Source organism: Parus major, chromosome 2 (assembly GCF_001522545.3).
Source record: "Parus major isolate Abel chromosome 2, Parus_major1.1, whole genome shotgun sequence".
Classification (NCBI taxonomy): domain Eukaryota; kingdom Metazoa; phylum Chordata; class Aves; order Passeriformes; family Paridae; genus Parus; species Parus major.
The window spans coordinates 137,946,130-137,967,428 of NC_031769.1; the positions used below are offsets into that span (position 1 = coordinate 137,946,130).

Here is a 21,299-nt window from a genome sequence, read left to right on the forward strand (position 1 = left end):
TGCCTTGAGAAGAGGTGTGAAAAACCTATGCTCTTCAGCCACCATGAATTATCCTTATCTTTGACAAGATACTTATTTTGTCCATGTATGTTTCTCACAAAAGACATCATGACTAGTTTTCCTTGGAAAAAAGTAAATCCTTCTCTTATAGAAGTTCTATGTGTACATGAAACTTGTGAAAGAATTTTAAGATGGCAGAAACTACCTTTGCCTCTCTGCATATAGCTGCTAATTTTCAAGGGATCTAATACAGTTTTGTTCAGTTTATCCAAATTTGATAAAATTGTAGTAATTCACTGAATGCTGCCTGGCAGTGCTCAGTCTGGGATAGTCACTGCAACCAAGGGTGTATACAAGGTGTAACACAGCAATAACCCATGAGCATGCCAGAACTCCTCAGCAGCAGTTGAGCCTGCTGAGGCAGGATGTGCATTGTGCCATGACTAATTACATCATCAGTGTGTATTGTTCAATAATTAGTAAATTCTGATAGGGTTTTCTGTTTTAAGTGAATTCTTCACTGGTGTTTTGTTCTTCCATTAAAAAAACCAAATATTGTTTCATCCAAAGCATTGTGGACAGCAGGTTGAGTGAATTGATTCTGCCCCTCCACTCTGGTGGGACCCCCTCTGAGCTGCTGTGTCCAGCTGGGGTCCTCAGCACAGGAAGGATGTGGACCTGTTGGAGCAGATCCAGAGAAGAACCCTGAAGATAATTAGAGAGCTGGAGCACCCCTTGTGAAAACAGAAACAGACTGAGAGTGTTTGGGCTGTTCAGCCTGGGGAATAGACCTTGTTGTGGCCTTTCAGTACTTAAAGAGGGGTTAGAAGAATGATGGGGACCAACTTTTTAGTAGGGCCTTTTGTAATAGGATGGGGTAATGGTTTAAATTAAAAGAGGTGAATTCAGACTAGATATACAGAAGAGATTTTTCTCAATGAGGGTGGTGAAATACTGGAACAGGTTGCCCAAGAGGTGGCAGATGTCCCATCCCTGGAAATACTCAAGGTCAGCATGTAGGGGCCCTAAGCAACTTGATATAATGGAAGATGTTCCTGCTCATGATGACCTTCAAAGGTCCCTTTCAACCCAAACTGTTTGTGTGTCTGTGATTCCATAATTCTATTATATGTATATTTCATGTGTGTGATTGTTTCAGGAATGCTAAGAATTGAAAGAGTGGAGCACATTATGAAAATCTTCATACCATGTTGTCTGTTTAAAGTGTCAGGGACCAACCTGTTCCCTGCACGTTTTTTTGAGCCTTGCTAAGATAAACATAGAGACTATATAGGATGTAGGAACTGGCAAGTTAATTATTCAGAAAATTACCAGGAAGAACAGGAGGTTTCTAATTTTTATTTTTTTTTCATTCACAGAACTAAGATTGGATAATGCTTTGTAAGATCTATGTCAGCCAAAGCGCAAACTATTAGACTTTATAGAGGAAAGTAGCTGGGTGAGATATTTGAACTGTGGTTCAGTTAATGATATCCTTACTGTATTCATCCAGCATGTTGGCCTTTTCTGGGCATGGAAAAGAAAGCTAATTGTGCAGGCACTGTCTTGTAAATCCTTACCCACTGGTTCAGAAAAGAGGCAAGGAACTTCAGAATGCATAATGTCCCTGGTGGAAATAAAAATGCCCCTGTTGGTGAAAACCAAAATGTAAGTTTCATGTATCTGCAAGAGCAATTTCATCCCAAGTTAGTGCTTGATTCTTCATTTCTAGGAAAAAAAATCAGATTTTTTCGTTATCATGGAAGTGCCTAATGACATCTTAAGAATTAACTTTGTTCCAGAAAGCTCTGAACACATTTACTGCAAAGCAGGAGCAGTGTGTTCCAAGTTATCTTGTTCCATGCTGTGTAGGAGGAAGGCACTTCTGTTTGGAGCAAGAGTCCCTGCATATTGTCAATTAGGAGCAACTCCTGTTTAGACAGACCCCCAAGAAAACTATTCTGGCATGCATGTTTGCAAATACAGCCTTTATTTGTTGTAAGCATTAGTTTAGGCCATGGATATAAATTTGTAAATATTAAAGGCTTGCATATGCCTGTTAACCTTCACAGGCAGTTTCTCAAATGCTCTGGATCTCGCTCACAGTGTTTTCCTCAGGTAGGGCAAACTGTGGCCTCACATGCAAAATCTGGCAGGTAACCTTGAACAACATATGGAATTATATATGGGTCAGGTAGTGGTACACACAAAATTGTTTTCTGGTGTTAAGCTATTAAGTTGCAGAAAGTGGATCAGTATTTCAAAGGCTTGTTGAATCAATATGTCCCCCTATCACCCCTTGTTATTTGCCTATCCTCTCCCCCTTCTGCTTCCAACCTCATCAGTATTTGTCAGTCAGCTAATTCTCCTGAGCAGTGAGAAAAATGTGTTTGATGTCAAGTTAGGTCTTTTCCAATCACCATGCAGACTAGCTGACATAAAGTGATTAACATTACTTAAAGGGAAAACATCAAGGACTTTGGGTGAGACGCCTGCTTCTCAATGCCGAGGGATAAAGAATTTACAGCTTCACTTGAGCATTGGTTCCAGTGTATAATTGTATTCACTGCTACATTTTATTCCTTTTTATTCAATTTGATTTGGCTTCTGATAAATACTTCTGAGCACTGACACGTTTTTTGAATTCCTGCCTGAACTTTTGATTGGCACACCGCAATATATACTCCATAACTTAAACCTGAGGCTTCTATATTTGTAGTTTGCACTAGGTGCAGTGTGAATTTATTAAGCTACTTCTCCTCCATTGAGTTTGATTTTTAAATGATTTGTAGAGGTAAGGGAGTCTTGATGAAGAGAACAGCGTTTACCACCAAAGTGAAAATCAGAATTCCTTTTGTGTTTGTTATTTCAAATAAATAAACCTGGACATAATTCAGTGTGGACATAATTGGTATAGATTGTAGAAGAAATTCCCATTCATGTGGAAATTCAGGTTTGTTAAGAGTTATATGATCATGTTTTCTTTGACTTAATGATTTTGTATCCTCTTACCAAATTGGATCGACTTTAACAAGGGAGTGGAAATAATTCAGATCATGAAATACCTATGAGTTTTATAATTATAGACAAACAGGTATATAGAGAGATCCTTTCTCTAAGTGAGGATAAAGATTGTAGTGGGAACCTGTGTCTTTTGACATGACAAAGGAACTGAAATATTTATAAGTCCACCAACTGCAGGAAAGCCTGCAGTTGGAATTTAAAATGCTCATTTCTGGAGCTCTTGACTACTGCCTTGTTTGTGAAATGTCAGACCAGTCCTGGTATACTCCTATGCAACATGTGGACAAAGAATTTCATAGAAAGGGTTTTCCCTCTTGTATCAGATTTAGACTTACACCACTGACTGAAAGCTGGATTGAGCTGTCAACCTTTGTATTATACAGTCTTTTTCTAGTTTTGTTCCTGCAGGTTATTGTGTGACATAAGGCCAGAGGAACATTAACAGAATCTGGAATGTATTTTAATTGTAAAGTTCGATCAAGCACACTGGTAATTGCATGTTCTGTAATTAAAATTGTGAATGCTTTTCTTTCTAAGCATAGCGACAGCTGTTAGAGCACATCTGGAAAATATGCTTTAAGCAGAAGTATTTTAGCTCAGAGACTATCACAATCTGTAGGATATTTACCAGCATTTCTTTCCAGAATACTAATCTGATTTATCAGTATTTTTAATGTAAAAGTCCTGCTTTTTTTTGTTATGATGTTTGCAAATCTGGATTTGAATTCACATCCCAGATTGCCAATTCCAGTGTACTTCAAGGCTAAATGCTGCAGAACAGAGCATTGCTTTGCTACTATTTTTAGGCAGAAGCCTAGATAAGTCTTGTCTGATGCCCTAATAATACTTCCTTCATTGATTTCAGCCAAATATTTGGCTTTATGATTTTAAAGAGAAATTACTGTTTCATACTGGAATTTCATTGAGAGGAAAATTTCTCATACTCCTGCTTTGTGCTTCTTGAGGCTCACATTAACTCCTTTCTGGGCAATTACCCATGTACCACCTACAATTATTACAGCATTACTCAGGACTCTTTGCAGTCAGTGGGAGTGTTTACAAAGTAGGACCCTGGCCACTTGGAAATGAACAGCAGTGTTTCTGTTTGTGATAGGAGCCCAAGCATTGTCATTTCCATGCTTTCCTCAGAACTGTGGTGTTGACATTACAGAACCAGATTTTCTGATACGATTCATTAAAATGGAACAAGAAAGCATAAAACTCCGAACAACTTTAAAACCCTCTGTCTGCTAATTTATTGTTAATGTTGCTTATTTTGTTTATTTGGAAAAAAAAATACTAAACATAAAGATGCAGAACCTCAGAATCTCAAGGTATTACTCTAATCAGGATCTTGCATTCTCACTCAAGCATCTCAACCAACTTGTTTTCAGGATGATGAAGATTTTGCAAACAGAGTATTTGTCAACAGATCCCCAAGAAAGAAATCAGTTTCCTTTATTTGGAGTAGGAGGCAACTTTTTAATGATAGATTACATTGTGTTGGAACAGCTTCACACCTGAATTTTAAATCATAAATGCTATTCTTATTGTACAGTTGGAAGCAAAATGCAGTTGTCCAACCAAGGGAGAAGCTACAGCTGCAAAAACTAATGAAATTAGAAAAAGAAACCTACAGCAGCAATACTATAAAATAATATGGAACACATTAGTGGTAATGCAGGAAAATTAATTCCAAATTATTGACAGTTTAATTGACCTACGGGAAGTATTTTAATGCACTTAATATGCTGTGCTGTTGTTCAGTTTTTTAAACTTTTCCACTGAGCAGGAAACAAGCTTTTCCAATTATGGGGTTTAAAGTTGTAACAAATGGTTGCTGTGGGTTTGCTGGTTGTGAGATGCCAAAACTGAGTGTGTGTCTCTTCTGCCCATCACATGCAAAGCCCATCCTATGAGCAGGGCCTGGGTGCCGCTGCTCTGCTCTTGTCCCAATCTTGCTGTTAAAGAGGCTCTTTGCAAATGATACTTACAAGGTGATTTGACCCCCAGGCTCCGACTGCATGAAGAAAAGGTCATTAAGGATCGGCGACACCACCTCAAAACATACCCGAACTGCTTCGTTGCCAAAGAGCTGATCGACTGGCTGATCGACCACAAAGAGGCCTCCGACAGGGAGACAGCCATTAAACTGGTGCAGAAATTACTGGATCACAGCATTATCCACCATGGTAAGTGCAGTATCACCTGCTAAAAAGTTCTAAGCTAAATTTATTGACTGCTGTGAGACAAAGGGAAATGCCTCTCCTGCTCTTCAGCCAAGTATAGGGCAGGTAGGATCCCTTCCCTGCCAGAAATGGAGGCTCTCTCTGGAGCTGTGCTGCTATGCAAGGTCACCTGTGCCCTGAAGGAGATGGGAACCTGAAGAGGTGGGGAGCGCTGTCCCCCATGGTACCCGGAGAACTTACTGGAGACTGTCTCCAGAGCAGCCCCAGCTGGATTGTGTCCCCCCTCTCCCTGCTGCCCTCATTTCCCTGCTCCTGAGAGCGCAGTTCTCCAGCTGAAAAACCCATCTGAAAAATCAGCCAGCAAAAAAAAAGGTCATTTTTCTCACGTGGATTAGTTCCCTGGCCCTGGCCCTCACAGCAGCTGCACAAACATTAGTGCTGGTACAGCTGCAAGAAAGTTAGTGGTCTGGCTGTGCCCTGATTAATTTTCTCCTAAACTTGTTGTCTATTTGAGATCTGTTCCTTTCAGCTTCTTGAATAACAATTCATGCTGATGAAAAGACTTCCAATTCACTGGTAGCTTTTAGTTGCCTTTTGGGGCACAAAGAGGCTGGGAAGCACATGAGCAAAGAAGATCCAAGGCCTCAATTTCAGGCCTATAGTATTACCCATTTCAAAACGGCAAATGTACCATTTGTTTCTTTTTTAAGAGAAAACTGAGTGACTACGAACAGATGAATGTTGACTTTATGCAGAGGTCATTGTATGCGCAGCAATGCTGCTGCTGTCTGCAGTACATTAACAACACCTTAATTAAAGTCAGAAATGCACACATTGAATGAGTGCCACTTCTTCAGCTTCTGCTTGGCTATTAAATGAAAATTCTGGGTTGTTATGGAAACTGGGACTCACGGTAGATGGTTAAAGAATAAAGTAATTATAGGGTATTCAAATCTGTCTACTTAATACTCTATTGAGAAAATGTCAGTGAAGAGTTGCGTGGATGCCTGAGTGACTTAATTTAATTGAGCAATAGATGTTGTATTGCTGAATGCTAGTTGAAAGCTCTGACAACCTTCAAGCATTTTCTTCCCTAGCTTCCAATTGCAAACTGTAGAAGAAATTTTATAGATATGTGTGTATATATTAGGAATGGAACAAGTGTTTCTTGAAAATGTTCATATATTGCACTCTAACAAAATACTTTGTGAAGTGAGCTTGGGAAGGTAAATTCAGAGGTTCTATCAGGTTCTGCAGGATGCTTAGAACATTCTTTCAAGTCCCATCTCAAGTGAAAGGGACACTGGTTTCTGCCTCTGTGGTGCAGAAGGTCCCCCATATATGTGGGCTGACAACTGTGTTAGGAGCAGCTTGCTTGGGACAGCTTTCCCATCAGTTTATGCCCTTGATGGCACTTTATTCCGCATAAACAAGAGCCCATGATCAGCTGCTGTTTTACAAACCTAATCTGGCATTTCTCAGTGTGCCCATGTTGTACCTACCATTTGCTAGCTGGCATGGCAGAGCAATTGAGACAGTTTTAAGAAGGCAGAAGGCTTTGGTTTTTAACTGTTTCTTTTGTAAGTCTCAGGTTTCCTACAGCCCTGCTAACTGATATGAATAACTTTAAGAAGTTTGGCAAACCTTAAATTATTGGGCATTCTACTCTGGTGGCCTTTTAAACAAATAAGCCAACAGACTGTTTTCATCAAAAGGTTTTCTGGGTATGTAGTGGATGGATGCTGTTTTGCTCTTTCTGTTTGCAGTAATACTCACAAAACTGATGGACACTTCTCCCCTGAACAATAAATTTGGCAATGAATTTGGTTACCTCTCTGAAAGTTTTTTCCAGCCTTTCATTAGATCAGAGTAAAGTTGTGTGCTTAGAAATACAGGGGGTTAGACTCTCCTCGTGCTTGCTTTGAAGCCCAGCAGTGGTACCTGCTAAATGGGTCCTCATCTACTTAACATGTATGTGAAGATGTTGTTTTGTTTAATTATTTTATGTTTCAGTCTGTGATGAGCATAAAGAATTCAAGGATGTCAAACTGTTCTACCGCTTCAGAAAAGATGACGGGACGTTTCCACTGGACAATGAGGTGAAGGTGTTCATGAGAGGACAAAGACTGTATGAAAAGTATGTTGCATTCAGTATTCATAATATGTTGATAATAGTGTCATGTGAGTCAAATGATACTTGTTAATCTATTTTGGAATCATCAGAGGCTTTAAATTCATGCAGGAATGGGTCTGGGCAATTACTCCCAGTAATTTCTGGGAGTCCTTCCCTTTTCTATTTTTCTTTTGCTTTCCTACCATATTCACTTGAAACATTTTGTTTCAAATCTGATGCCCCAGATTGTAAATACATCCTATATGAGAATTCAATATGAATTGAAGCCCTTGAAATCTGTTCTGTAAAAATAATTACAGAATTATTTGTCAAAATAATTCAAATAATTACATATTGTTTTTTGATATGTAAATTTTTTTTTGATATGTAAAAGCATAGTTATAATTCCTATAACATTAGTACACCAAAATGCATTCAACAAGCAGCTGCATGTCTGTGGAGACTCCATATCTACAGCTTCACAGGGGGTATGATTTTAAATTATAGGTGAGATGAGTCTTCAGTGCTCCAGTCTGCAAAGTTTCAGTGTCAGAAAAGTTATGTTAAAAGTAATTTCAAAGAAACCACCAACCCAACCAAAAGCATCTAATTATGATTTTAAACAGACTATTATGCTGAGATACTGAATATCCCACTGGATTACTTCCATCAATATAACCATACTTCCTAATATAAAACTAAGGACATTTTTATTCAGAATGTAGAGATTTTGACATGATACTTTTAAGAAGAGAGAAGAAAATGCATATTGGCATATGCTACAAATTAATGCAACAGTTGTGATGTGTTATTTACCAAAAAGCTTGAAGTATTGCTCTAGACTGAGTACCACCCACTCTCCTGCTTGCTTGGAGCAGAAGTGTGCAGCAGCCAGGAGAGATGCTGTGTTTTCTTGATGAAGAAAACTTGTTTCCTTCTGAGAAGAAAGCACTCAGAAAACTGCTTACTTTAAGAGCTGATAATAAATACTGTTTTCAAGGTTAGCCAGCTCTGAATATCAGTTTGGTGCAACAGCAGTGAACCCAAAATATAAACAAATACTTGTAAATGCCACTCCTTTTGTTACACCCATCATATAAAATTCCCCAAGACACGGTGGCTGTGACTATTTCAACTAAAAATATAATGAATTGTATAAAACATAAGAAAATGCATCACTGGAGAAAATGGTCCATTCTATGCACTGGGACAGGTGAAATGAATCAGCCACCTTTAAAGTCTTCTGTGCCTTACTAAGCACAGCATTTTCTCTTTAGACTCAGTAAACATGCAGTGTGTACAAGCCTGATCCATACTCTGAAAAGCAGATTAGAGCATCAACAGTGCTTTTTAAAATCTACATTTCTATTTCAATTATTCGTAAGAAAAGTAGTTTTTGTTGGCAAGGCTGATGTCAGTCTTCTGCTTGAAAGGAGCCATAGTAGAAAGAACTCTCTTCTACCAGTGTCTGCTTCCATCACCATTTCTCTGAATGGAGAGCTATCCCCAAACCAATGTCTGTGATCCAGTTTGTCTAACATTGTATTAGCAGAAAAAGGTTCCTAACGGTAGAGAGTGTTCCCATCTTGGCAAAGGAGTTAATGCCAAAAGCAGCACCTGTATCTAAATATAACTGCATTATTTTGAGGTGTTTGCTCCTAGGCAACATATCTGAAGGGTTCAGAAACTTTTAAAACCAACCCTGAGTGCTAAATATAGTATAAATTAAAAATACCTGTCATTTCAAAACCAGTATGCGACAGTCAAAGCTAGTCAAAATTCACCATGGATAATCAGACGTATTTTATATTCATGGAAGATAAGAAGGCATACCTGGGCTATCTAGGCTTCACTTTGTTTATTTCAGAAAATCCCCTGTGCAGAGATTCCAGATTTTGTTAGTTCCCTTGGCCATGCACCTGTATTAGCAACACCTTCACAATTTCATTGGATACACTTTATACTCAAAACCTAATGCTGAAAGTCAGGAAGACTTCTGCAATGAAATGTGTGATTGTGTAATATATCTGTTGCATCAGTTTGCTGATAGTCCTGAGGAAGAAAATATTAATTCAGTGCTATTAAAATAATTAATAAATGGAATCAACCAGAGAAAAGTATTCATGCACAAACATGAAGTCATTTACCAGCATATTCAGCTTGTTTATCAAAATGCCTATGAGCCTGATTGCAAAAGAAATGCAGCTGTGCCAAAGGAAATCTGTCCAAATCCAACACATTTTGAAAATCTGTGTCTAATGTTGTGGAGTTTGCTGAACTTCACTAGGCTTTGCTAATTTAAGATAGACATTATAATTATTTCCTGTTCTTTCCCACTCTGCATTAGGGCTGGAGTACCACTAGGTTCAGAAGCCAGCATAGTTTGTGCTTGCCAAAATTGCAGACATTACCCAACACCAGTCCATGCAGATTTGTACCCAGTGGATAAAATGAACAAAATTCTTTAGGAGGATCAGCAGGTTGTTGCGTGGGAAGAGGCATGGATGTCTTAGATGGTTCTTTACATTCTTAGATGTCATTGATGGTTCTTTACATTCAGACAGCTGTTTTGGGTAAATGCCTTGTTCTCTGTCCTGGGACATGGGAACATTAGGACTGTCCCTCTGCTGAGGAGCTCCCTTTCCTGTCTCCCTTCTGCATGACCACAAAGCTCCTCATAACCTGAACTCTCCCTTTTTGTGCATTGCCCCCTTCACCTGCTGTGGGCACCCTCAGTGGCTGTACCTGTGGGATTTGAAGATTTAAAATCAGTCTCTGATTGTATTCTCCCTTTATTTGCACTGAAAATCATTAATCACTTCAGGTTCCCTACACATTGTTGCAAGCTTTGGTAACACTTTCTGTGAACATGCTTTGAGGTTCAGATTTATAACTAGAGATGAAAACTACTGGATTTCCTACAGTCTTGTCTGAAATTGTTGAATAGTTTATACAATCTAAGGTTGGTATCAGCTTTCAAGCTCTACAGGACTGACCAGATAGATTGACTGAGATAAACATGCTTCCTGTTCAACAAAACTCTCCTACAAATCTTACATAAATCCAGCACAGACCTTTCACAGCTTTAAAAAAAAATCAAGTTGTGCAGGCATCCTATTTTTATGATGTTTGCAATTCTCAGTAGAGTTTGGTCAGGCACACAAGATTGTTGTTTCTGGTGCAGTCATGTATAGGAGCTATAAGTCATTTCATGATGCTGACATCAACTGAGATTTTTGAACCAGATTTCACAGTGAAAGAAGTGCAGATTTATGGTTTTCATTTCAGGAAATCTTTCTGATATTTTTGAGAATGCATTCTTGGAATCACTTTCAGTTTAACTCATCAGTGCTTGAGTTGCTTTTTTCCTCTGGTGCAGTTATTTTGATAAAAACAGGGCTAAAGATTTCTTTTTAAAAGGAGTTTGAATTTCAGTGTTTGACTAAAAACATTCCTTTAACACAGGACAACACCGGTTTTAGCAAATAATACATTTCGACATGAATAACCTCATGTTTTTTGGTACAAGGAGAAAATGGAATAGTAAGAGGAAGTTTCCAGTTCTGCTTAATGAAAGGCCAGGTTTTTGATTGATGTAAATTGGTACAGTTTTATTGACAGCCATGGAGTTACAGTGATTTACTTCAGTGAGTGATGTAAGTCCATGGATTGCTGTGTCTGGGCTTCTTAAACTGGCAATTTGTCGTGTCTGTTCACAAGTCCGAATCCTTTGCAGTGCTATTCTGGGCTTATGTAGAGGGTGTGAAATGTCAAACTGAGTGTTTTTCCACTTGATATTTTTCCAGATTTCTTTTGTGTCTCTAAAAATCTAACCATTAGCTCTGCCTTTTCAAGGACCTTTCTATCTGTGATTTCAGTGAGGCGGTCAACTAATTATGACTCATCAAAGAACAATTAACGTAATCCTAAGGATTTTTTATTTGGTGCCTGCAGAGCCTGGGTTATGAAGCAGATGGTTACGACACAAGCTTTGGGTTTGCATTTTTTTTCTAGGAGGAAAAGCCTCGTGAAGGAGACACATTTAAAGATAGTCCCTTGGACCATAATAGGTCTGTGTGGTGAGTGTGTTGACAAAATGCTGTGGGACAAGATGCTTGTAAATTAAAATATTAAAAAAGAATAAAGTCTGCGAGAGTTCTGGAGTCAATATGTAGTCTTCAGCTAATTTTGACTTTCTCAGCTCTTACTCAGCTCAGAGGTGCTGGCAATGACACACCATCTAAATAAGCGGTTCACTGTGCTACCACTGACACACAGCTGTGTTTGGGCAGCTTTTGCCTGGTTTGATGATTTGCTACCTGGTCAGATCCAGTAGGTTCAGGCCTCAGGTTAGTGCTCATTAAAATCGAGAGAAGAGTCTTTTAGGTGAAATAAGAGAGGTTGAACCCTGTGAAACCTCTTCACTATAATTTCGAATGAAATGTCTCTCTGTGTTCCTATGGCACAGATTTTTCTGATGCTTCCCAAAGAAGGTAAAGTTATATTCCATAATCTCTGGACATGCTGTCAGTTTAAGAAGCAGATGGCTCATGTATGGATTTACTTGAATTTCAATTCCTTTATCAGAAGGGCAAAAATGAAGCATTTCCAGAATATGCCTGTTGTAGTTCAAATGTTTCCTTATTTCAAAATAGTTGGTGAAGGGAGGGGTCCTGTCAGTCTTACATGGAAAAAATAACCTTTCCATTCTTGAACTTTCATTCTTACCACTAGTCCTATTATTAGCCTATAATAAATAAAATAGTTATGAAGAAAAGGATACTATGGTGCTCAGTCTCCCCCCAAAAAACGGAATTCTGTATTACAAAGAAATGATTCTCATTTCTTCTTTAAAAATGCCTTCTCTTTCAGACTTTCAAACTGGCTTTTGCATTCACAAAATATTGAGGCTTTTTTTTTTTAACACTGTCATTTGCATAGGTGTCTTGAATAGAGAAGAATTTTATTAGTATCCTTCAGCTACTCTCATGCCAGTTGCTAGGAGATTCAGGGATATCTCATGATGTTCCTGTGTCTGGTGTTACACAGAGCCAGATGAGGCACGGAGAACTGTGAGCCTCAGATCTTAAAACATGTTCAGGTTCATGTGCAACTCGCTGACTGCAGCTGCATCACCAAATGCTGGATGCACAATATGTATCTGCCCCCAAACCACAGAACTACCTTTTTCCTCCTCTTGAATTTTTCTGCAGCTGTTTTAGAGCTTATGGAGAGAATTTTCAAAGTCATCTAAATTACTTCAGGGCATAGTCCTACTAACTGTAAATATTCATTAGGAAGCTTTGAACACATTAGTCACATTCTGCTGCTTTTAGGCTAATTTTTTTTCAAAGCTGATTATACAGTAACTTTTAGAGAATGTTAAACAATAAATAGGGGAAATGTAAAACCTAAAAATCTAATTTTCTTTTAGGGGAAAAAACAAGAAAGCATTAACTTCACACAGGGATAGAAAGCCTAAATTTCTTGACTAAGCAGTTTTAATTCATTTCCTAAGTGGACTGATAGCTTGAGGAAAGATTTAGTAAGTCAGTGAAAGCTTCATATACGTTTGCTTGATATAAATGGGATTTGCCAGAATAGATCTGGAACTGCACTGCTTTTCTGAAGAACCATTTTCCCTACCAATTTTCCCCCCAATCACACCAGGCTGATGAGTTCTGAAAATACCCTTCTGCAAGCCAGGGAAGAGGAAGGAGTCAAGTACGAGCGGACCTTTGTAGCATCGGAGTTCATTGACTGGCTGATCCAGGAAGGAGAGGCCACGACACGGAGCGAAGCGGAGCAGCTCGGCCGCAGGCTCTTGGAGCACGGGATTATACAGCACGGTGAGAAATCTACTGCCAAGTAGTAAAAGCTGCACTTCAGCTCAGATCATGTGGAGGGGCCCTTGTCTTCCTGATCACATGTTCTAAATGATTTCAGACAGGAATCTAAGTAACTTTATTTAGTAAAAGGGTGTCTTTTTCAAAAACGCATTGTATTAGTTCTGAAAATGCTTACTCAAATGCAGAATATGGCTGGAATTTGAAACTGTATAATAACAACTCAAGGATGTGGATGAAAATTGATACTCCTATACTTGTAGTAATTAACTTGAAGAACTTGCTATCTGCAATGTGTGTAATTGAGGTAAATAGATTTGTAAGGATCAAATAGGGATTAGGGCCATAAATAAGCTAAATTCTGTATGCAGGATAACAATTTCAGGGTCTGTGTATCTCCCTACTTGAAGGCAGAACAGTCTATAGTTTGATGCCAGAAAAGCAGCTTTCCCTCTTGGCCATGTAGCAGAGTTGTTCTAGCATGTTTGGGCAAGAAAGAGGATGTCACTTTTCGTTGAAGTGTTATAGTATTTGTCCTGATGGTATAACTTCTTTGAGGCAGGAATCAAATAGTTCTTCATGGTCCAGTATAATGTGTCTGGCAGATACACCTTCACCAAGAAGTTCCTTCTGCTGAGGGTGGAGGATACAGAGTTTTCTCTCTCTGTTGCCTTGAGGGTGAAGAGATTAACACCCCTGGCATGAAACTCCATTTTACATGTTGTCATTATCTGTTCTCAGTGCACGTTGTCCTTCTGTGACCAGGCATTTTCCACCCTAGAAGTGTCAGTGCCTCTGGGAGCAATGAAGGGGAGATGACAACAGAATGGCAGAAGTTGTTACCTACATTACTTAGTGCACAATAGGAAAATAATCAGATCCTGGTGGTCCAAGTGTTGTTGCATAAAACCTAATTCTGACAGAGAACAAACTGATGATATCAGCAGGCTGTTAGTACACAAGTTGATGGATTGTCTCGGTTGCTTGTTACTTTGTGAGAAAACCTAGTTTAAATTAATTGAGAAAAATGGGCATGTAAGTGGCCTGCACAGGTCTGTCATGGTTCTAATCATGTTCGTGTTAACTTGCAATTACTAGGAGCTACTTCTGAATGTTTACAGTGATCAGCTTCCAGTTCTATAATTACTCCTGTACTTCCTATGATTTATAGGGTACCAACTGCTCAGAGCTTGATGGACAGGAAAGGTATGCCACCCCTCCTCTTTACAGCAACAGTGATTTCATTCCTATTTTTACTGAACATTTTCCGTGTATTACATATGTGGTAAACTTCCCCTACTGCCCTGGGGTCCCAAACCAGGATGCTTACAAAAAAAAAAAGAAAAAAAAAAAAAAAGAAATAGGAGTGAGATTTGTGCTGATAGAGATGTTTTTGCAGAGAAAATAGTCAGGACTTAACATTTGGTGCAAAGCTGGGTTTTCTTAGCTACTGAAATTTTTGCAGAGCTAAGAAAGTCAGGATGTGGCTTTTCTTGAAGATCAACCATTGTTTCATTAACTAAGGCAAATGCTCAGCAGGGCATGTTTGCAGGGAAATAATTTTGCCCCTGTCAAGCCGGGTTTTGGGGTCATTCCTTAGTGATACTGACCCTATTCCTCTATGGATAGCCTTGGCCATTCTGCAGGTTTATCCCCTGCCCATCGTTTTCTTGTAGTCAAGAGCATGTGCAAAGTGCCGTCTTAGAAAGAGATTTGAAACTCATTAAGTAAAGACAGGGTTCTAGGAATTAGTTGATTGCTGAGGAAGTGGTCTTCTCATTTGTCTATACCAAGTCATTGCTGCAAGGTATTGTCATCTTCCTCACCCAGTTTTTAATAAAACAAACATAACTGAGTAGGGATTTCACAAGGACTTGATGGGGATGCTGGAAGTAGAGTAAAACTGATTGGTGTCCTTGAGATTTACCTTTTATGAGTGAAAATGCTTCGTGCACACTTTCTCCTTTGTGAAAGGAGATTTCATTCATTTCACTGCAATTTGTCCAGATAGCGTTAGGAATATTGATGAAGGTACTGGCAGAATTAACACAGAGCTGGTTTGAGGTTCATCTTAGCTACTGGATATGACCTTCAGTGTGCACATTGAAGGTTCTTGTAATGCTGGCCTCCTCTAAGAAAGGAGTTTGAAATGAGAACTTCCAGTACAGAATTAGGGATATAAACTGTAAAACAGCAGGAGAGGTATTGTCTCCCCAACACCCTCCCACCCATCTTACAGAGTCCTAGATCCAATTAAAAAACAAAAGAAAGCTATTTTTCTGTGTCTTAGTACCATAAATTATTTCACCAGACTGTGCTTCCTTTGTTTTGTCTCTCATCAGCAGTATCAAAATGTTACTTGACACTAATTGGCATCCTTGTTGGCAGAACCAGCAGAAAGACTCTTGACTGAACAGGAGTGGAGAATAAAACATTTCCTATCCTAAAGGCAGTCTTTTTCTAGCAGTATTGTTTGATATCCAGAATATAGAATAAAAGAAAACTTGCTGTATTATTCTAATGAAGTATTTATTACTCCACCTAATGCAATGGAAAGTAATAGAAATAGTTGCATCAAGTTGCCAATCTCAGTAGTAGTTTTCCAGCCACAACTGAATTACGCAATGTCTTTTTGCTGATTCTGACTTTCATTTCAATTACTCAGAGAAGCTGTATTCTGCAGCTGAGGCACTGTATGCAAAATGGCTTCCTGAAACATTTTCTTCTCTTTAATTGGTCAGACGCAAACCAGGTTTCACACAGGAAACAAACACTGGTGCTAATTTTAAAAAGGAAAACAGTAGTCTAAGAGGAGTTGTGTAAACACTTCAAAAGAATTGAATTCTCAGTTTTGAAATAATCTTCCTGATCTCTTTGGACAAGTGTAACTATACACATTTCCCCTGCTATGCATGAAAATGATGAAATGTACTTAAGTACTGAATTGTTTCCTGCCAAAATCTCACTGGCCCACACAAACCACTGAGATTAGCTCCATTGGTTAGAGTGTGGTGCTAATAATGCAAAGTTGTGGGTTTGATCCCCATATGGGCCATTCACTTAAGAGCTGGATTCAATGATTCTTGTGGGTCTCTTCCAACTCAGAATATTCTATGAAATCATAACCCAGAAACCACCATTTTCACAAATAGGACCCATATCTCTCTTTCTGTGTATTGGGACCCCCATGTAATATGGAATAAAGCCCCATAAGTAGCAGAGAATTATGCATTTTGCATTTCTTGAAGGCTGATGTTGGGATTGTAGTTGCCAGTAGTTACTTGTCCTTTGTGAACACTGATGGCCTTCATCCAGAATGTAGGAATAAAGATTGTGGGAAGAATTAGAAGTTTGGTGATATACATATAATAAAGGCAGGGACAGAAGGTGCACAGAACACATTTCTCAGTTGTAGAAAAGCCCATTTCTAGTATACTGAGGTATGTAGAGCTTGGTAATATTAGTAGATAATGACTTTTCTCCAGGAGACTGGATCTTTCTTAGTTCTTCATATGGGCATGGTGAGACAGATTAGCTACTGTGGTCAAAATTTATATGCAGCAGGAGGAGAAGTTCTCTGCCAGTTGCCAGCTCCCAGGTAGATCAGGCCAAAGCAAGGATGGTCTGGGGGCAGGCAGAGGACAGTGTGAGCATGTGTAGTTAGAGCACTTTCTTATTCTGGAAAACAGAGATACTGAGATGTCCAAGGACAAAAGAGGGCCTTCACAGAGCTCTTTATGGAGTCATTTTTGGCTCATACTTGCTTATAGCTCTTGCTGAAGAACTTAACCTTGCACCTGCAGCCACAACAGCAAAGCACTGCTGACATGACAAGCAGAGTCTTCCTGTCTCCTCCAAAGACTCACTGGGTATGAAAGCCTGAGGGATGGAGAAGCATCTGCCTGCCTTGCAGAAATTTTTAAAGTCTGGAATCTCCAGTGATAAATAGTTTAAATTTAAAATCTGGTTAATACTGTTAAGAGAAACCAGTGCTGTCTTAGGATAACACCTACAACGTGCAGGATGAATATTTGCATTTCTTCCAGTGCAACAACCAAACCATAGCTCATTCATGCATTTCAATATATTGTGGAATGTAAATACACAGGGATTGCCTTGTACCACAGATGTACAGTGTATGCTGCCAGTTAAGCCTGCAAGAAATGGGGACCTGAGCAGGAGAACTGGTCTTCTCATGCCAGATCACATCCTGTCTCTTTTGTTGTTGGGGTTTCCAAAGCTGCTGCTAACCTTCAAGTCCTTGTGCTTGGTGTAATTTCTTCCCTGACATGGCCCCAGCACCTTCCCTGAGCAGTGACCACAGCACGGTTCAGCATGGCTGAAGCATTTTGCATGGCTTTCTCCTCTGTTCCAGGGGTCTGGGATGCAGATTTCCAGACTCAGAACAGCAGCAGAATAGGTGTGGTGAGGCTTTGCTTTCCTGAATGATTGAGGGGTGTAAGAGTCTCTTTCAGAGATGATAGCCTACAGCTGTCTTCTTTGGTCTGCCTAGACTTCAGTAAAACCTTTGATACTGTTTCCTGTGGCATTCCAAGAAACTGTGTTCCCATGGTGTGGATAGGTGTGCTTTTCACAGGGCAAAAAATTGGCTGGATGGCCAGGCCTGGAGTATTCCCCAGGGCTCAGTACTGGGGCCAGGACTCATTACTGGGGCCAGTCCTCTTAATTATCTTTATTAAGGAGATCTTTATCAAGGGACTAAGGGCAGCAAAGGTGAATTTTTGGATGGCACCAAGTTGGTTGGGAGTATTGATCTTCTGGAAGGTAGGAGGGCTCTACGGAGTCTTGAGTGATGGGCCAAGACCAATGGTGTGAGGTTCAACAAGGCCAAGTCCTGGGTCCTGCACTTGGGTCACAACAAATCCATCCAGTCCTACAGGCTGGGGAACGGTGGCTGGAAAGCTGCGCTTGGAAAAGGCCCTGGGGGTGCTGGTCAACAGTGGCTGAACATGAGGCAGTGTGTGCCCAGGTGGCCAAGAAGGCCAGTGGCATCCTGGCCTGGACCAGGAACAGTGTGGCCAGCAGGAGCAGGGCAGGGATTGTCCCCCTGTGCTCAGCACTGGTGAGGCCACACCTCGAGTGCTGTGTCCAGTTCTGGGCCCCTCACTACGAAAAGGACACTGAGGGGCTGGAGTGTGTCCAGAGGAGGGCAACGGAGCTGGGGAAGGGTCTGGAGCACAAGTCTGATGAGGAGCAGCTGAGGGAACTGAGGGTGTTCAGCCTGGGGGAAAAGAAGCTCAAGGGAGACCTTATCACTCTCTATAACTCCCTGAAAGGAGGCTGTAGCCAGGTGGGGTTGGTCTCTTCTCACAGGTAATAATTGACAGGGCAAGAGGAAAAGGCCTCAGGTAGCACCAGGGCAAGTTTAGGTTGGGTATTAGACAAATTTCTTCACTGGAAGGGTTGTCTAGAATTGGAACAGGCTGACCAGGGAAGTGGTGGAGATACCATCCCTAGAAGAATTTAAAAGATGTGTAGATGTCACACTTACGGACATGGTTTAGTGGTTAACTTGGCAGTGTCAGTGAATGGTCGAGCTGCATGAACTCAGAGGTCTTTTCCAACCTGAATGATTATATGATTTCATCAGTACTAAGATTTTTTTGATGGTAATAAATATGTTGTAAGATGTCTTAGACATGGTATCAGTATATTTGGCCTCCACCCTGCTTTAAAATACCTTTCAACTTTAGTTTTATGGAGATAATTGCACTTGATCAGACCTGGTGTGTCCCAGGTACACATGTCCTGCTGGCTTAGCACAGAAGCAGGTGCTTATCTCCTTTCAAGAGTTAATTCTTTATCTGCGAACTGCACTGTGCAAATTACTTTCGGAGATGAAAACAAACACTTTGCAGTGACTTAGTGAGAACAGTAAATGTTGACACGTTCTATGTCCCTATCTCTGCAGGAAAGTCTTATATATATATTTAATTTTCCCTATTCTTTGCAAGGACTCTGTACCTTTTTACAGAAGAATTTCCTTTGTGAAGATGATCAGTGCATTTAGTTTTAAGCATCAAGGCACGTGATGCAATTGAAAGTTTGTTATAATTGTAGAAGTGGATTAAATATCTAACAAAGTATTATTTCTCTTGCTTTTGTTGAAAAGCTTTCCTTCTCTTCTAAAATTTATGTGAATAATAAAGTATGTCCCGCTATATTTACCTAACATGTCTGACTGCTTGTGATTATCTGATTATGATTCACTTACAAAGTGAAAACTTGCCATGTATGTGAAATGAACTCCTCCTTAATTCAAGACTTCTCTTTGGAACCTCTTTCTTGGAAATATTAACTGCAGATAGCAGTTTACAAGTATCATTGAAGCATACCATAAATCCTTGACTTAATTGATCATAGGCTTTCTTCTCCAAAATCAACACCTATATTTTTTAAAACAATTTTTCTATTTGATCTAAAACCTGAATCACATCAGCCTTTGAATATATCCAAGCTTTCATTAGGCTAAAAATGATAAAACATAATGTTTTTACAGATGATGCCTTGATTTATCTCAGTAACACAAGCCTTCAGTTGGTCTATGATGTCTTGCAACACAACTTTGTTCTTATTGTAAGTCCTGTTACCCCCGTGCTGATGCCAGGCAGAAGCACTCAGTTTTTTTTTGTGGCAGCCCTTCCCTGGCAGTTCCCATGCACAGGGACAGTAACCTCACCCACAGTACTTCAGCTGCTTATGCTAAATCTGGAGACCACTTTTCATATTTTTAATGATTTTTCCCTTGTAAGAAGTCAAATAATAAGAATTTCTTATGTAATTGTATAAACACCCAGCTCCTTAGTTTGTCAGCTTCTCATTGTGCTCTTCTTGCAGTTGTCTTTATCTACAGTGGGAATGAATTTGGGTTTTGAAAGAACCACATGCTCTATGCTTTATGTAAATAACATATGAAAAATTCTTTTCATATTAACTATTGAATTTTATTTTTCTGAAAGAGAATGGGTTTCAGTTTTTAACAGCTGCAACAAAAAAAAAAAAAAAAAGAGATACCCAGATGGGCCTTTTCATCTTCTGCTTGCTTCCCTTGCCACAGACTGTACTTTCCATACTTTATTTGGAAGCAAAGAAAAGCAGTTGGCTATGTTCTGTAAACTTACTAAATTAAAGATGATAAATCCTCATATACAAACCAAAAAGACTGCTGAAATGTGTGTGATTCAACACTGGCTTTTCATGCTAAAGTAATATGTATTTGAAAATACACTGCAAATAGATGGCAAACTGGCTGGAAAGACAAAATGTATATAGAAACATGTATCTGCATATCTATTTTAAGGCAGCAGAAATAACATGTTAATGCACTGATCAGAACATACCACCTTAATAGGATACTCTGAATTTCAGTTCCCAAGGAACATTTGACAGTTTTCTACTGTAATCCTTATGCTTTAAAGACAGTATAAAAGTTGTTTAGACTTTTTTTTTTGACTTCATGAATTTACTACAGTTCATTGAAGCAGCTCAGAAAGCCCTCCCTAGTTATATCTCAGAGAGCTCTGGTTATAGCACAGCTTTTTTTTCTGGACCTATTTACAGTTCCAGGACCTGTTTATTTCTGGACATGCTTACTGATTTCACCCTTAGTGGGATGAGCTGGAGCAGCTCTCTTTTGTATTGCAGAGCCAGAATCTGCCTTGCAGTTTTATACAAGGGGATCAGTGGAAACAGGAGCAGTTCAAGCTTAGATCCATTATCTGTTCAAAGTGAATTCCTTGTAATCCAAATGGGAAAAAAAATACAATTTAGCACAGCTGCACTGCTGAGAGTTTAACATGATGGTTGAATACACGCACAGGTGGGCTTATCTATGGTCTGTGTAGCATATAAAAATTCATAAAAGGTGGAAATGCAAGTGTTGTGTTTATGTAGTGCAGGGAATCCAAGACCCAAGACACAGGGCCCTATTCTCACTGAACATCTGTAGTCTCTCCCTGGATTTGTGGGAGATCCAAGCAGGTGGAATTCATCCATGTGTAAAAGGAAACTAATCTGAATAGGTGCCATGATTAAAATGCATTTGCAGTGCCAGATTAGCAGAAAAACAGGAAGGCTTTGAGAGGAGTGGGAAAAGCATTGTCTGGT

General features: G+C 39.5%; 1 protein-coding gene across 5 annotated transcripts in view; it reads left to right on the top strand.

The window, feature by feature from the left end:
* The window catches only part of DEPTOR (DEP domain containing MTOR interacting protein), an 81,356-nt gene that overhangs the window by 20,873 nt on the left and 39,184 nt on the right, over positions 1 to 21,299 (top strand). For 3 of the 5 annotated variants that reach the window (XM_033512424.1, XM_015617662.2, XM_033512425.1), the window contains 3 exons: positions 5,038 to 5,216; positions 7,227 to 7,350; positions 12,997 to 13,175. In XM_033512424.1, the coding sequence (XP_033368315.1) occupies positions 5,038 to 5,216; positions 7,227 to 7,350; positions 12,997 to 13,175 (482 nt within the window). Of the gene's footprint in view, positions 1 to 5,037; positions 5,217 to 7,226; positions 7,351 to 11,207; positions 11,247 to 11,340; positions 11,406 to 12,996; positions 13,176 to 21,299 lie in introns of those variants that run through there. The other 2 variants (XM_033512426.1, XM_033512427.1) reach the window with 2 other exon arrangements.